We start from the raw sequence: 18229 nt of genomic DNA on the forward strand, positions 1-18229 counted from the left end.
ACTGTAATGAGTCACTTCTGCATTGTCATGATAAGATCTTCTGATTCTGTGCCCATTACAGGGTTCTGAGGTGTTAGGTGCAGAGGATTAAATCCCTGCACTGACTATAAAATAGGCAGGGCATCCCCATTTTACTGATGAGCAAACTGAGGCCCAGATGGATGAAGGGACTTTTCCCAGAGTCATGGAACTAATTCATGGCAGAGCCGAAACTGCCCTAAAAAAAGGAGCTGCATGTGGGAGGAACTGAATATTTATCTGAGAAAATACAGCTGTAAGGCAATGGGTACTTGGTGGGCTGAGGAAGGAGCAGTTGCCCAAGGGAAATGCTGAGAAATGGGAGAATAGGGGGGCTAAGAGCCCCAACTTTAGAGTCAGAACTGGCTTTGAATGTAGGTTTTGCTAAATTCTAGCTGCATGATTGCAAGTTGCTCTCTGTGCCTCAGTGTATCTGATAAATGAAGAAAATAGTTGTACCTACTTCATTAAGCTGTCCTGGCCATCAGATGACAGGATCCGCATGTTTGACTTGGTGTCCGCAGCGTGGGGACCATTGGACACATCACAGGTATTGCTGCGGTGGAGGTCAGTAACAGCTCTAGTCACCCTGCGCCTTTGACTGGAGCCGACCTGGTGAATGCTGGTCCCTCTGTGGTAGGTAGGCTCAATTTTGGAAAGATGATGACCACATTGAGGAGGAGCTGGGTGTGGCTCCAAGCCAGCAAAGTCCCTCGGAAGCTTGTGGAGCTGGGGAGCAACTGGGGATCCTAGCCCGCAGAGTCTACTCCTGCAGCATACTCTGAGGGCCTGTGAACAAAACAAAGCAAACCTGGGATGAAGTTTCCAAACTGCTCTCAAGTGCTGCCAAGCCTGGATCTGCTTTCCAAGCCACACGGAGGCAGCTTCATCCCCTACTCCCTCAGAGGCAGGGCCCCGTGACCCTTTGGGAGCTGGAATCCATCCTGAGCAATGGAGCAACTGCTGGACAGAGTTCATGCTCCCAGGAGGATCCTGGGCTTTGGACCCTGCATCCCTCATGCTGAGCTGTGCCAAAAGGTGGAGAAACAGGGTTGGGATAAAATCCAGGGTCAGGAGGTCAGCTCTGCTGAAGGGGACTATTACCCTGGAGCCCCTCAGGCTCTTTACTCTTCTCCTATAGAAACATCTATGCACTGCCTATCCCCTGGGGTAGACCTCACAGTGGCACTCCCTTGCTTCAGAGTCTTCTATGGCTCCCTATTACCTGTACCTACTTAAAATTCCTAAGCCTGACATTCAAGGCCCATGGGGGTCTGGCCTCGGTATTCCTCTACAGCCTGGCCCTTACTGGGCTCCACATGAGCCCACACTCCAGCCATGTCCAGGACTTGCAGTCCCTCACATGCACCTGTGGCTTCTACTCCACCATGTTTTTCTTGTGCCCATAAGAGACGAGACATCGTGAAGACGTGGTGGGTGCTCGTTATGCATCAGCTGAATCAAATCATACTATATTTTGCCCTCTTGTCATCCTTCCAGAGAACAATAAAAATGAAGACATGAACCAAAATAGCTGTGAAAACTCCACCTTAAACAATAAGGATCACAGAAACGAACTCCTGATACTGCCGTGTCCATCTCAAGCCAGGACTGCAAGAGGCTTAGTCTAGCACTAAAAAAGGGGCAAACTGGAGCTTTTGTTCTGCCCTGTGTCTGGGCGCTAACAGCCCTGGAACGGAATATCCCACTCTTTGCCCCTTACTCCACATTACTTTCACTCAAGTAGAGAGCAAGGCTGCTGAAGAACAGGGGGGTGAAATGACATTTTGTAGGAGGACGTTTGTCTTTTCTCTGTTGGGGACCAATTCATGCTACCTCTGATTTGGTGGCTAAAACCATTTTTTGGGGGGTGGGGAGGAGTTAATTAGGTTTCTTTCTTTAAATGGAGGTACTGAGGATTGCACCCAGGACCTCGTGCATGCTAAGCGTGTGCTCCACAGGTGAGCTACACCCTCCCCTCCTAGCTAGCTAAAATCATTTTGGAGGTAGGAGTCTTGGCTTAAGAAAGGCCCAAGTCAGCCCAAGCAGCCTTATGGTGTTGGCTCTTGCAGCGTCCATATCAGTTCTCATCTGGGGGCATTTTCGCCATGCACCGCGGGGACGCTGGCAACGTGTGACGTTTAGAAAAGACTTGGGGAGCTCTTCTCCGGGTCATCTCATGACACAGCTCAGCCTCGTCAGAGAGGTCTTCCCTGTCCATCTTACAGTCATTACCTAGGATGGTCACTCCATTTATAGTCTTCATAACACTTAACAACGTCTGAAATTATCTTGTGTATGTGTGTACTTGTCTAGAAAGTCCTTGTCTAAATTTCACCTCCTCAGGCCTATGCAGCTCCTTCCTTTTTTGACCCCTCCTAGCACTTTATAATTCAGACTGACTTTTTCATCATTCCGCCGTGCCCCTGGATTCTGTGGACGTTGTGCGAGTCTCCTCGCCCTGCTGTGATCTCCTTGCGGACAAGGACTGGGCTTTACCCCTAGAGGCATTTCCTCCCAGAGTCCACGCTGCACAGTGCTGCTTACACTTTTGTTGACGGCTGTTGCACTGGCTCCCAGTTTGACTGCCTCCCATAGTGCAGCCAGGGAGCTTTCTCCTCTCGGGCATCTTCAAGGTGGAGACACAGTCTTTAGCAAACTAGATTTCACACCAGTGAATTCTTAAGCAGACAAGCAATTGCGAAGGCAAGAGATTGTCGAGTCGGGCTACTGTTTGAGCTCCTCTAAGTGTGTATTCTCAGCAGAACCAGGGAACTTGTGAAAGGCTAAGCGGAACACTGTGAGGGTTGTAAAACTCCACGCTATCAATGAAATGGTTTCTGATCTTCGCTCAATCACTCTTTTAAGCGGGCCCGAACCATGTTCTGAGATTCTCTTTTACTAGGATAATTCCGCTGAAGAAGAGAAAGCATTATATTCGAAAGAGTTAAGAGCTGGAAGAGACCTTAGAAATCATCCAGCCTGACTCTCCGTACTTAGTAAGACATGAGGAAACTGAGGCTTCAGGAGGAATTGTGTTCAACATTACACAGAAGTCAGGGGCGAAGGTCGGATACCCAGGCGGCGCTCCTGACTCTTGGTCAGTGCTGTTTTCATCCCAAGGTTAGTCCCTTTAGTCCCCGCAGCTCTTCTGATGTGGTCATGTAATATGCTTCTTCCCCCAGACTGCAGGTTTCAGTCCTTTATGCACCCTGGCTGGTGGAATGGGAACCTGACTCCATGGACTGAGTTCAAGGACAGCAGGAAATCTCTCCCGTTTCCTCCCTGCCCCAGGCCCCCACCCTGGCCAGACACTGCTGCCAGAATTGCACCATAAAAGACAAGCAACTTTATATCCAGACATAATCTGTCCTTAGGCCAAAGGCTGCAACCTCAGATGCCCATGGGGGCTGAGTAGGTATTATACTGGTGAGTCGGCACAGGTCGGGCTGTGGGGAGCTGGAGAGCACAGGTCATGTCCAACGGGCCCAAGGAGGCAGCTGTGGGTCCACGCCAGCCAGAGGGGCCGTATCTTCTGTGTTTTCAAAGAAGCCAGAAAAGCACATTCTTCTTATTTGAACTCTTCAATTGTAAGCATTGGCAACAATAACAACAGAAAAATTAAAGTACTGTCTGCTCAGAAAACAAACACGTAAAACTCCTCTCCAAGCTGGACTTGATCTTTCTCACATAGGAGTGTGAAGCTATGTATAGACTCTTTCTAATGGTTGGAGGATGAGATCAAATAAAACGTATCCTCAGGGAGCTGCACGGAACACCAGGTTTGGTGGCGGGGCATGTGCAGGGCCTGCAGAAGGATGGGGTGAGTGAACTTGCATGACCAGGAGAGCGACTGCCTCCATCAGTTCTGCACCCTGGGTGCCTCATTTGCTTCACCCTGAACATGGCATGGGTGGAGTGTAGGGGAGAGGGGAGATATGAGTCAGGGGAACCACATCCATAGGTCAGGCTGAGTGGAAAGACACCAGGAAGGGGACAAAGCGGTGTGAAGGCCACCGAAGCCGTATGATGCTGCTCTGACTTCCCTGCTGTGGAGGGGCTGGGGAGATTGCATCCTGTGCTAACAGCACCACTGTTTGCTTCCATGCTATTGCCAGACCTCAGGAAGCCTTGACTCAAGTCTTGCCCCAAGCAACCTCAGCGGAAAGTGTGAGAAAGCAAGGAACATCAGCTGTTTTTTTTAATCTTTAAACCCAGCAAGGAAAGCAGTTGTGGACACAGTGCCTGGGCCTAAGGCCTCAGCCTTCTGACTGTCTGGGAGCCCCTGGAGCTGCTGAGGACCATTCATGGCAGGTGGGGAAGGGGGTGTCAGCCAACCCAGAGACCTCAGGAGCTTGCAGAGTCCTCTGCTTCCCCTGAGCCTCCTGGGGGGCAGGGCAGACTTGCTATTGAGGTGCCATTCTGCTTACTTCTGATGAAGGGGGTGGCTGGGCCTTTGCGGAACGTGACCTCCCTGCCTTCTGAGTGGAGCCCAGCAGGAATCTGGAGGAGCAAGACTCTGAGCAGCTTCTCCTGCTGCTTCTTTGGCTCTCCAGCCACACGCCTGCGGTTTGGGCCCAGCATCGCGGACAGCTGGGTTTGTTTTGGTGTTCAAACTTGGGGGGAGGGACATGATTTTAACATCGAAAAAATAAACTGTTTTCAGAAGAGAGAGAAGGCTTCCAGCAGGAGCCCTTGAAGGCTCTAACCTCGCCTGCTCCCTCCCAGTGTCAGAGAATCAACGCCTGATGGGAGCCAGCAGTTAGCAGCAGCTCTAGGGAAATGAACAAGCAATGTCGTGGGAGTTGGACCAAGTATCCCCGAGACGCTGGGAGGGTCCACATAGCCTCTACAACGGGGATCTCTGGGACCCCCATGTTTACCTGGGTCCTTGCTGCTATTTGCTGTTTTTAATACCTGCTACATGTGTCTGGGTCTCCAAACCCTGTGGGGGCGGTCTGAGAGAGCCCAAGAAGAGGAGGGACTCATGGGGACAGGTGACATGTGACAGTTGTCTACAAATGCTGGATGTTGGAGAAGCTGTCAATCAAAAGTCGGAAAAAATAGACTTCTCTGGGACCCCAGACGATATAATTAGGACCTGATGTGGAGCTAAAGAAGGCATGTTTTCCTGTTAATATAAGCAAAACAAAAACAACAACAAAAATCAACTTTTTTTTTAAATAATCAGGGGTGTCTGCCTGTCAGTTGTTCTGACTAGCCTGTCTCCTCCTCAGAGAAGACTTCCATGAACTCCTCCCCTGCTCCTCCTCTATCTACATTTGATCATCCCTCAGTTATTCTGTACCATCCGTCGGTTTATTTCCCGCAAGTTACTTATCAAAGTCAATAAACACCATGCCTACTGCTTGCTCACTTGTTTGATTTCTGTCTGCCAGTCTGGGTGATCAGCTTCATGGGGGCAGAGATCTTGTGCCTCGCTGTCCTTGTCTTCCCAGTGCCTAGCATGTAGCCCGGCACATAGTAGGAACTCAGTAAACATTAGTTCTACTTAAGGCAACCTACAGATTCAATGCAATCCCTATCAAAATACCAAAGGCATTTTTCACAGAACTAGAACAAATAATTTTAAAATTTGTATGGAAACACAAAAGACCCCGAGTAGCCAAAACAATCTGGAGAAAGAACAGAGCTGGAGGAATCACACCCCTGGACTTCAGACTATACTACAAAGCTACAGTAACGGAAACAGCATGGTACTGGCACAAAAACAGACACATAAACCAATGGAACAAAACAGAGAGCCCAGAAATAAACCTATGCATCTACAGTTAATTAATCTATGACAAAGGAGGAAAGAATATACAATGGAGGAAAGACAGTCTCTTCAATAAATGTTGCTGGAAAATTGGGCGGCTCCATGTAAAAGAATGAAATGAGAACATTCTCTAACATCATATACAAAAATACACTCAAAATGGATGAAAGATCTAAATGTAAGACTGGAAATCACAAAACTCCTAGAAGAAAACATAGATGGAACTCTCCTTGACATGAATTGTAAGAATGTTTTTTTGGATCTGTCTCCTAAAGCAAAGGAGATAAAAGCAAAAATAAACAAATAGGATCTAATTAAATTTAAAAGCTTACGCACAGCAAAGGAAACCAATGATAAAACAAAAAGATAACCTACTGAATGGAAGAAAATAGTTGCATACGATATAACTGATAAGGGGTTAATCTGCAAAATATATAAACAGCTCATTCAACTTAATATAAAAAAAATCTGATTAAAAAATGAGCAAAAGACCTGAATGGACATTTACCAAAGAAGACGTGCAGATGGCCAATAGGCACCTGGAAAAATGCTCAACACTTTAATCATCAGAGAAATGCAAATTAAAACCACAATGAGATAGCACCTCACACCTGTCAGAATGGGTATCATCAAAAAGAACACAAATCACAAATGTTGGCGAGGATGTGGAGTACAGGGAACCCTCATACACTGTTGGTGGGAATATAATTTGGTGCAGCCACCGTGGAAAACAGGATGGGGGTTTCTCAAAAAACTGAAAATAGAACTACCATATGATCCACTAATTCCACTCCTGGGATATCTGAAAAAATAAAAACACTAATTTGAACAATCTACACGCACCCCAAGGTTCATAGCAGCATTACTTACAAATGCCAAGACACTGAGGCAACCTAAGCGCCCATCAACAGACGAACGGATCAAGAAGATGTGGTATACACACACACACACACACAAACATATATACTACTCAGCCATTAAAAAGAATGAAATTTTGTGCATCAACATGGATGAATCTGGAGGGTATTATGCTAAGTGAAATAAGTCAGACAAAGACAAACACTGTATGATATCACTTATATGTGGAGTCTGAAAAATAAAAGCAAACTAGTAAACATATCATAAAACACAGACTCACAGATATAGAGAACTAGTGGTTACCAGTGGGGAGATGGAAAGGGGAGGGGCAAGACAGGGATAGGGGACTGAGAATTACAAACTACTATGTATAAAATAAATAAGTTACGGGGATATATTGTACAACACAAGGAATACAGCCAACATTTTATATTAGCTATAAATGGAGTATAACTTTTAAACGTTGTGAGTCACTATAATGTATACTTGAAATGTATATACATTGTACATCAACTATACCTCAATAAAAAACAAACATACGAAACAAAACAAATGCACATTAGTTGACCGAATGAAGCGTGAATGAGTACTTCCAGAGGGAATCAGTTCCTCACCACTGGAAGGATTTAGGCAGAGGTTGAATGGCCAGTAGTCAAAGATGCTAGGACGCTCTCCTTTCTGGTCCTTCCTGCATTGGTTAGTTATGCTAGCTGCTGGGACAAACAGACCCAAACTATGTAATGGTTCAACCATCAGAATGAGTTCTTTTTGATTATGTCAAGTCTCAGCTGGGTGGCTTTTGTTGGGTAGGCAGCACTTCTCCAGGGGGTGGTTCAGGGACTCAGGGCTTTAACATCTTGTGGTTTCAGTCATCTTCAATACAGTAGTTCTCCCCTGATACACGGTTTTACTTTCTGTGGTTTCAGATACCCATGGTCAACTGTGGCCTGAAAATATTACATGGAAAATTCCAGAAATAAACATTTGTAAGTTTTAACTTGCACGTTGCTCTGAGTAGTGTGATGAAATCTCATGCTATTTGGCTTCATCTCATGTGGGATGTGTTTCATCCCTTTGTCCAGCGTATCCTGCCTGTTAGTCACTTAGTAGCCAACTCAGCTATAAGACTGACTGTGTCAAGTAACCATTATTTTACTTAATAATGGCCTCAAAGCACAAGAGTAGTGATGTTGGCCATTTGGATCTGCTGAAGAGAAGCTATAAAGTGCTTCCTTTAAGTGAAAAAGTGAAAGTTCTCTATTTAATAAGGAAAGAAAAAAAATCATAGGTTCCTAACATTCATGCTAAGAATAAATTTTCTATCTGTGAAACTGTGAAGAAGGAAAAAGAAATTCATGCTAGTTTGCTGTTGCATTTCAAATTGCAAATTGTTATGGCCGTGGTGCTTAGTTAAGCTGGAAAACATTAAATTTTTATGATAAGATATTTAGAGGGAGAAATGGAGAGACTATATTCACATAATTTTATTACAGTGTATGTTATAATTGTTCTATTATTAGTCATTGTCATTAATTTCTTACTGTGTCTAATTCATAAATTAAACTTTATCATTGGTGTGTGTATATATATATGAAAAACAGTATATGTAGGGTTGCTATCTATGTTTCAGACATCCACTGTGGGTCTTGAAAGTATAAGGGGGGAATACTGTATATGGCTTTTTAGGTCATCATACCTAATGGCATGGAGCAGTCAGTAGGGGAAGAGGTGATCACACGCCAAGCCTGAGGGGGAGACAGAGCCCTTCTGCTCACTCCCCATTGGCTGGAACGCCATCCTATCTAATTGCAAAGTTTGCGTCATGGCCCAGGGGAGGGAGGGGATGACCTTGGTTCATGATCCGTCAGGCTGGGCCATGCCTACATGGGCAGGAGGTAGGAGCAGATCCTTTCTGGGAGCCTCTCCAGCCACCAGCATTTGTGTTTCAAGGTTTGTGTTTCCTTTTTGTGACAAGTTAGCATGCAAAGAAAAGTCAGGTCCTTGTCATCTGTCTTTCCTTTTAAATTTTCTAATTCTTTTTTCTTTTGCTCAAGAATTCCCTTAAGTGTTCTGGCGTGTCATCCTGGACAGTGAGAACATTTTCTTAGGTAACCGCAGAAATGCCCAGATCAGACAGACCTGCCTAGGAACCCCTGGATTCATCACTCCCTAGGTATGTGGCGCTGGGCAAGTGATCCAACCTCGCTGTCCCTCCACTTTCTCCTCTGGAAAATAAGGACAAGAACACCAGTAATACCTTCTTTGCACTGTTGTGACTAGTAACGTAGCAGCGGTATATGCCATTTACGGGGCATTTACTCCAGGTGGTTGTCCTGGGTGCCTTTTATTTTTTTTTTATCATCTTTTTTAAAGTTTTCACAGCAACACTATGAAGTACAGACTACTGTTAGCTCTTGTTTTATAGAGGAGGACACAGAATCACTGAGAGATAAAGCAGCTTGCCTAAAGTCACACAGCTAGCAGACTGGGGACTTTGCGAACAAAGTCATCCAATTCCAGAGTCCATAAGGTACATAAAGGATGATAACAATCATAATTATCATGAGGATGATTTTTTTTTTTTGGCTGTTATTAGTCGCTTTTGAGCCAGTCCTAGGCCTACTTATAATATTAATTATGATTTGCAAAACATTTCATGGTTTATAAAGTGCCTTTATGGCTCTTAGCTAGAGAGTTCTTTGCAATGACTCTGAGGGTCAATCACTGGGTACCCCTTTTACAGAGGGTAAAAATGAGCCTCAGAGAGCACGGCTCACCGGCTCAAGTTCACACAGCCAGAAATGGGTGGAGTTGGCTCTCGGACTCCGGCTTTTGATAAGGCCATTGTGCTGGTTAAATTCAGTATTTGTTAAGCACTTAGAATGGTGCCTGGCACATAGGAAGCATGATACAAACATTTGTTAAATAAATTGATTAAATAAAACATCGCACACCACTGATCTCTTTAACAAATATTTCTCTAGCTCCTCTACCATCTGGGAAGTGAGGGGGGTTGTAGCTGTGAGCCTGGGTCTCTTGTCTCCATCCTCCATCCCCACCCTCCTTGTGCCCACTGTCCTTAGGCTGCCTCTTGGCTGGGCTGGGCTGTTTCTGTTCACCTTCTCCCCGTGCTCTGGCCTGCCCTATTCGGCAGCTCCCTACGGTATGGTCTCCTCTCGGCAATTAAAATAGAAACTGGCCTCTCATTGTTCCTGTGTTTTGGGCCTCTGCTTGCTACAGTCTGATGGAATCGTCTTCTAGAAGGTGTTGTTAACCAACAGTGATGTGATGGGTCACAGTGCCCTCCCACGTAACGGATGCACAGGGGGGCTTCAGTTAACCCTAAGGAATGATTAGTGGTGGAATTTCAGGCCTCCGCATAGGCCGATGGGGGAGACATTCTTGGAGGAGAGGTCTTGAAGTCACAGCACAGAGACTTGTGCAGCAGGAGGGCCAAGCGTGCTCAGGGTTTTACATGAAGTCCATTCTGACTAGAAGATTAACGATGCTTCCTTGTCACTCTGCCCCTTTTCATAAAAGCTCTTCCTAAAATTGCTTCGGAAGATTCCTAACATTCCTTGTCAAATGGGGCCCCAAATGATTTCTAACTCATGTTTTTAATGGAACAGATCCAGAAATTCCCAAACAGTGAGGAAATAGAATTGTGAAACATGTGTACACTTACTCAAAAAATTTTATTGAGTCTCTATTATATGTCAGGTACCGTTTTAGATGCCGAGGAGGTGAGACTAAGCAAGCAAACCACGAGCTCCCAAGGGCTTTGAGATGGCCTGTAGAATGCAGGTCTGCCTTTCGAACCTTGGGTGCGAGGTGCACCAGGTGATCCCCTAAAGTATCTTGGGCTTTAAGCCTTATGAACATGTGACAAGACAACTTATTGTTTTGCTAGTTTAAAGAACTCCTTCCTTCTACAAGTAAAGACATCACGTGTCCAAGGAATACTGTGGGGATTTGACCTCTTTAGGAATCTTGTGATAGATGAATGTGGGGAGATGGCAATTAGCGGGCAACAGAACAACATTGGAATGGTGGTAATACGAGGAAACAGTCTCATCGTGTTAGAAGCCTTGGACTAGTATGCACAATGACTGTGTTCACACAAGAATCAACTGCTTCCATATGTCCCCCTCCACATTTTACTACGATAAAAATTGGGTCGTGTACATTTTCTTACTGAACTCTTTTTGTTAAATAAACTTTTGTAATAGTCAAAAAAAAAAAAAAGGACATCATGAGAACGGGGTGTGTTTGAGCCTTCCAGTCATAGACTGATATTCCTTCTCTCCTCATCTGGAGCAACAGAACTTCTGATTTATAGCTTGGGTGTTTGGCTACAGGGGATTAAGACTTTATTTTCCATCTTTTGCAGCTGGAGGTGGCCACGTGACTAAATTCTGACCAATGAGATGTGAGCAGAGACATGGGTGCAACTTCTTCTAGACATGCTCTTAAAGAGAAAATACACGCTCCCTCCCACTTCCTCTTCCAACTCTGAGAGAGTGAAGATGTGCGGTGAGCCCACATGGGCCATGGGGGTAAAGGTGTCTCCTGGGGATAAGGGAGCAACAAGACAGGAGAAGAAATGTAAGTAGATTTTTTTGTTGTTTAAGCTACTGGTACTTGGGTGCCTCCATCAAAGCACCCAATTAGTTCTATCAATTAGTGAAAGAATGGAGATAAAATTTTCTATCGTGATTACTGATTTGTCTATGTATTCTTTTGATTCTGTTAATTTTCATGTCTTTTGAAGTTTTTCTATTACGCATTTACCTATTTATGATTACATGCATTTCTGATGAATTGACCCTTTGTTATTTTGAGATGCCCCTATTTGTCTCTGGCATCACTTTTTTTGGTCTCAAGATATGTTTAATCTTAATGTAACATAGCCACCTCAGCCTTCTTATGCTTACATGCACAGTATGGGGATTCACTCCATGGATGTGCATTTTAAAGTGTGAGTTGCATCTAACATATAGTCTAGTCTTGCTTTTATATCCATTTGGATAATTTAGTTGGAGTGTTTAGTTCACCACATTTTAAAACATAAAATTTATATTTTATTTTTTGGAATTACAGAAGAACTGCGAAGATAACCCAGAGTTCCCATAAACTGAATACCTAGTTTTCCCTATTAGTAACATCTTACACCAGTAGCCTATTAGCTCTAACATAATTACTGACACAGTTGGATTCAAATCTATCATTTCAATATTTGATTTCTGTTTTCCCTTCTGTTTTTTTATTTTTCTTTTCTTCTTTTGGATTAATTTTAGAATTATCTCTTCTCTATAGGCTTTTTAGCTACACCTCTTTGCATTATATTTTTAGTGGCTATTCTGAGGGACCACAATATGAAAATTTCAGCTTTCAGAGTTCGATTAGAGTCAATACTCTACTTAAGCACATAAGATGTAGAATACTTGGGATTCTATTTACTTCCCCACAACCCGCCATCTTTTATACTGTAGTTGTCACATGTAGTGTGTTTATGTTATAAACCCTGCAAGACAATGTTATAATTTTCATTAAACTGTCTTACGTATTAAAGAAATGAAGTGCAAAAATAGCTTTGACATTTATCCATATATTTACCATTTCTGATATTGTTGATTCCTCCCTGAAGTTTTGAATTTTCCTCTGGTATCATCTGCTTTAAGCTTGATGAAACTTCTTTGCCATTTCTTGTAATACAAGTGCTCTGGCAATACACTGTCTTAGTTTCCTTTTAACTGAAAATTTCACTTTAGCCTCGTTTTTGAAGAGGTTGGATGTGGAATCATGTTCCTGGATATAACAATATGGATTGACCTTTTTCCCTGCAGCATTTTAAAGCTGCTGCTCCCCTCTCTTCTGACCACCATGATTTCTGATAAGAAGTTCATGGTCATTTGAGTCATTGGTCCCTTGCATGTAATGTGCTGTTTTTCTCTGGCTTCCTTAAAGATTTTCTCTTTATATTTATTTTCCAGCAACTTAACTATATTTTTTAAAGCATTTTCCCCCTTCTGTTTGAGTTTTGCTGGGTATTTGGAATCTATAAATTTATGTCTTTCAACATAATTTAGAAAGTTTTCAGTTATTATTTTTTCACATATTTTGTTGCTATTCCATTTTCCCACCATTTCCTCTTGGGAATCGAATTGCACATATGTTAGATCTTTTGATCTTATCCCATAGTTTTCCGAGGCCTTGGTCATTTTTTTTAAATCTTCTTTTTGTCTTTTCTTAGATTACATAATTTCTTTTCCCCTGTTTTAAGTTTATCAGTGCTTTTCTGTCGACTTCATTCTGCTATTAAACCCATCCAATGGCTTTAAAAAAATTCAGATATTACATTTTTTTCAATTCTAGATTTTCATTTAGGTTTAAAAATATTTTCCTTTTATCTGCTTAGACTTCCTATTTTTTATTCATTATTCGTATTTTCTGTTTTCTCATTGAGCATGGTTGTAACAGCTGCTTTATGGCCCATGTATAATTCCAACACCTGGGTTATCTTGGAGTCTGATCATCCTTAGAGAATGATTCACGTTTTCTTCATTCATTTGCTGAGGAATTTTGAATTATATCCTGGGTGTTACAAATGCTACATTGTGATGACTCTAGATTCTGTTACATTCCCTAAAAGAGTACAGATGTCTTTGTTTCAGCAGGAAATTAACTTGGTCAGACTGAAACTGCATATCTTTGTCTGTGATGAGTGACAACTCAGATCTTGGCTCAGTGTTAGCTGCAAGATGATGTGTGTCTGCTTCGCTCATGCATGATGTCTGAGTTAGCCAGACAGTAGGGGAGAGTTTTTATGTAGAATCTGGGGCACTCCTTCTCTGGTCCTCTCTTCTCTGAGTTTTTGTCTCTTTACTGCTGTCCAGTAACTGTTTTTACCTAATCTCTGTCCTCTAGTTCTTCAGGTTAGAAAGATGGTGAGTTTTCTTTGGAGTTTTAGCTGCTTCATGCTGTCCTGCTACTTGGGTCTCACCTGAGGCTAAAACTATAAAAACTGGAATCTCTCTCTCTCCCTTCTTCCAAGATTTGATTTTCCTTCAAATATGCCTGCTTTTGTTCACCTTCAGGAAGCTTCTGATAGTTGTTTTTAAACATGTTCTCCAGAGTTTATACTTGTTATTTGCAGGATGGTCAGTCTGTTAGGAGTTTAATCTGCCACAGTGAAATGGAAGTCTGAATGTATTAACATTTTATGCATGTTTCAAACTATTTGAAAGAATCTAAAAATTCTGAATTTGTATCATGGAGCATCAACTTAATGGAATATTGTGCAGACATTAAAAATAGAGTTAAGGTTAAGTAACAAGTAAGAAACATAATTAAGTGAAATTTTCACGATATAAAAATCACATCTCTACTTTGATTAGAGCTTTGTAAGAATTTGTGAATACATGTGAAAAAGAAGTGGAAGGAAACTTGGGGAAAAAAACTTAAAAATCAGTGTGTGTTTTATCTTTAAAAAAGCATTTCTATTGTCCTTGCAATAAATTTCAATGCACTTAAAAATAACTCAGGGAGAAAAATATTAGATTCCAACACTATACTGAATTTTGAACAGAGTACTAGAGGAAAAGGGAGATGAAAAAGATTCTGATCCTTGGCAGTGAGTGAAGTGTTACTGGACTGTGGCTTCCAGGAGAGGGGTGAAGAAGCAGACTGAAGCCAGGCTTGGAAACCTCATGCACCTTGGAGCTTGGAGTGCATGCTTTTCCCTCTGCGGGCCAAGTCTGATGCCCTCATGGGAAATGTAATTTCCTGCTTTAAAGAGAAGTAGTTCAGAGCAAGTCCAAAAATCGTAGACTTTAAATGGGCCTTATGAAACATGGTGGTAAGTCTGGGGAAGTGAATCGGAAACATATGGACTAAACACAGCCTGATGTTACACACAGATACACAGGGAAGGACATTCTCAGGGAACAAGCATGGCTTAGCCTTCCTTAGCCACATCCCAAACATGTGAGAGACACTTTTGAATAATTCCTTAAAAACAAAAACAAACACAAACCCCAAACCCTCCGGAGCCTCAGAAATTGAAAAGAAAGCTGAATTATTTCGTCTTTTCCTTAGCTTGTCCCCAGTTATTTTTCTATGTATCAAAGGACTTTCCTGGTATAATACTGCCTCAAGAAGGTTAAGAGGGAAAAGACCTGCCATTTACCACCTCAGGGAACTGGGGGAGTTTATTTTAGTGACGTGAGCTTTAGTTTCCTCATCTATAAAACATCTATATTACATCTTTGCAGAGTTATGGATGAGAGATAATAACTACAATGTCTCAGTACAAAGTGGCCCAGAGTTAGCTTGTGGTAAGTGCCTGGCAATTGTTACTATTACATTGCTAAATAAATCTCTCCATTCAACATGGTTTCTCTTATTCCCTAAACATATAGTAGTAATTTGTTTTCAAGTTAAATTGCTATTTGATTTATTGTTTGCATTAGAAGAAGGGAGAAGTTAATGGCTGAGCTAGAAAACTGGTTTAATATACTGTTTTTAAGTCATTACAATTGGGTTAAAAATTTGCCTCCACTGGATATGGGCCATATGACTATGTTGTGGAATTCACTTCTTCTTTTATCTGTAAAATAGGGACAATAGCACTTACCTCTTAGTGTTGTGAAGATGAACTAAATCAGTGTATGTAAAGTGTTTGGTATAGTACCTGAGTGCAGTCATTGCTCTAACAGCAGTGACTGTCATCACCATCACCAGCGTCATCAATGTTCTGTTAGCTGGCAAGTATTCTTTCCTTTCCTTATTGTTCCCTATCTGAAATGTCCCAGTCCAGTTAGATACCAAAACCCACCGTCTACAATAAAACGCTGCACACCGATATACTAGACTTTTGGGTTCTTCCATCCTTCTCTTCTTGGGTCAACTTCACATAGTATTATTATTCAAAGTTACCTCTAGGAAGCATTTGCAGCTATAGCTTGCTGGAAAGAGGGTATTCATTACAGCTAAATTCATTACTTCAGTGGAATTGAGAAGTTCTGATGTCACAGTGATTGATCATCAAATGAGCCAATTTCATGTTTCTTAACTTGACCGCTGAGATTCTGAGGCCCTGATTGTACAAACAGGAGCAGGCAACCCCAGGTATAAATTCACCCTCTGTGTGGCCTGGAGAAGTCTGTTGGAAGTAGTTATAGCACGTACGTGCTGAAAGGCACTTTGCAGGCAGTCTTTTGACAGACATTTATTGGTCACCTGCTTTGTGTTTAATCCTGTGCTAAATGCAAGGAGTGAAAAAGAAAATCTGTAAGGTATAGTCCCTGACCTCAGGGAGCTCGCAACCCAACTAGGATATTAAAGGCTAACAAAATGCAACATTTTCCCAAGGAGTAATTTCCTTCAGCAAGGGACATTAATTGATTTGGCCTAAATAAAGGAGGGGAAGACCCAGTGGTGCTTTATGTGAATTATCCCATTTAATTCTTGTAACATCCTATGACACATGCACTTTATCATCTCCATTCAACAGATGAAGAAGCCAAGACCCAGAGAGGTTATATAATCTCTTCTACTGAAAAAACAAAAACGAAACAGAACAATGAACTGATTAGATGATTGTACTAAAAGTCAAACAGAAATGATCCTTCTAGTTTAGAGGAAAAAAAGAAGGGCAAACTTTTCACTTTGCCCATCTGTAAAATGGGTTAATAGCTACTAACAAGCAAGGAAAAAGGAGACAGAGTGGGATTTTTTTTTTATGGTTAGAATACTATAAAAATAGTACAGTTCATATTCAGTTCAGATCACCTAAGCTCCTTCCTCTTTCTATGACAACTTTCCTAAATCAAGCTGACTTCTATCAGAGTGCTCTAAATGTATTAAAACATCACCTCACTTCACATAATAAAACTCCATCCAGTCTGCATGCAGATCATTTTTACAATAATGTTATAGTGACAAAAATCAACAAGTTTCTTGTCGGAACATCTTAGTCATTAAAAATACATTAATAGCTCATTACTCAAGATATTGTACTAATTCTGCTCATTTCCTATTGAAACTTATTAAATACTAAGAGCCTAATCAACCAGTAGTGTTCAGTGGCTACAAAGAGTATGCTCCATTAAAGAAAAAAAGAATTATGACCAAAAAGGTAATTATAGTACATTATGTTTATCTGGCCCTGAGCTCCTCTAATGGTTGAATGGCTTTGTAATTCATGTAGAAGAGGGTTGAGGATACAATGTGTTCAAAAGTAAAATTAAAGACGGCGGCAGGCACTAAGGTCTGAAGGGCTTTTTAGAATTCTTCAGAAAAGAGGGTCTGCTAAGAGTGCTTCTGCAATGGGTGTTCCTTTTCCTATTCCTCACCCCCCACTATTTTAATATCTACATGTATAAATGATCAGAACCAACTCTGAGCTGCCTCACACCTAGAATTCTCCACTCTACTACATATTTTCAGTGTGACTTTTGGGCATTCTAATGCTTTATTTGACCTCCAAACTTGACTGTCTGATTTTAGATGGCGTTCTCTCAGTCTCAGTAAAATCATACTGAAATAATATGTCATACCGTGCAAGGCTGTGCTAAGACTTAAGATGAATGTATGTGGGATGTAGGCACATTGTAGACACTCAGTAAGTGGTGGTATTACTGCTCTTACTCCCACTAGATGAGCCTTTTTAAGGGGATTATATGTTATTCAACTTTGTATCCACAGCATTGGTAAGTATTATGCTTGGCATATGGTAGATATTTACAGTATGTTTGTTGCAAGAAACTGGAGTCCCAACTATGAAGCAATATCTGATTTTAAACATCCCTCTGAGCATCATAGCATCTTGTTCTTTGTGGGTGCCCAATAAATGTTTGCTTTTGACAACCCAATAACAATGTAATGATTATTGATTAAATACTGATTTCTGTTTTTACTTACAAGGAGCTTAAAACTGATTTGGAAAAGCAAGGTTTCTGCACATGAAACAAGAGGAGAACACTGCTGTGATGGATCTCCATTTCTCTTCTCTGCCCAACATCCATCTCCTCTTCTGACAACACATTCTGTTTTTCCTTTCCTGGAATTGCCACTCCACACTGAACGCTATTAGGAGCTTTTCGGCATTTTTCAGGAAATATATGCTATTAAAGAATCCAATAGTCATTTTTACCATGTGGCCACGTAGAGCTACACAGGTAGCCATGTGACTCAGGCCAGACCAACTGGAGCATCACGTTCAGGTAGCTGCAGCAGTTGATCCAGAGATGGGCAGAATGTCATCAGAAGCTTGGCAAAAATGTACCTTCTGAACTGACTCTCGTAGAAGTTACACATCACTCCTATAAGCTCAAAGGATATATTCTCAGCTGATGTACCAGTAGATACTAGGCTGTAGGATGTTCAGAGACTTCAGCTTCTTGAGATGCCCCAACTCCCCACGGAAGATGCTCTTAGGTTGGTGGTGATGAAAAGTCTCAGAAGTTCCCAGTGAGGCATCATACTGTAAAACTGTAGCATCAGGGTTGCAAAAACTGACTTTAGCAAGTCTTGTCAATTTCTTAGTTCGCCATTAACACCAGCATGTTGCCC

At 42.1% G+C, this 18229-nt stretch overlaps 2 protein-coding genes across 4 annotated transcripts in view; one reads left to right on the forward strand and one right to left on the reverse strand.

Annotated features, from left to right (window-relative positions):
- The window catches only part of ADRA1B (adrenoceptor alpha 1B), a 281409-nt gene that overhangs the window by 136133 nt on the left and 127047 nt on the right, over positions 1 to 18229 (reverse strand). For all 3 annotated transcript variants that reach the window (XM_072953237.1, XM_072953245.1, XM_072953253.1), the window contains one exon: positions 482 to 807. The gene's annotated coding sequence lies outside the window, so the exon portion shown is untranslated. The remainder of the gene's footprint in view (positions 1 to 481; positions 808 to 18229) is intronic.
- On the forward strand, positions 5047 to 10891 carry LOC107034333 (small nuclear ribonucleoprotein G-like). Its single transcript, XM_015245772.3, has 2 exons — positions 5047 to 5071; positions 10592 to 10891. The coding sequence occupies exons 1-2, from the start codon at positions 5047 to 5049 to the stop codon at positions 10750 to 10752; spliced, it is 186 nt and encodes a 61-aa protein (XP_015101258.1). The 3' UTR covers positions 10753 to 10891.

Source organism: Vicugna pacos, chromosome 3, assembly GCF_048564905.1.
Source record: "Vicugna pacos chromosome 3, VicPac4, whole genome shotgun sequence".
Taxonomy (NCBI): Eukaryota; Metazoa; Chordata; class Mammalia; order Artiodactyla; family Camelidae; genus Vicugna; species Vicugna pacos.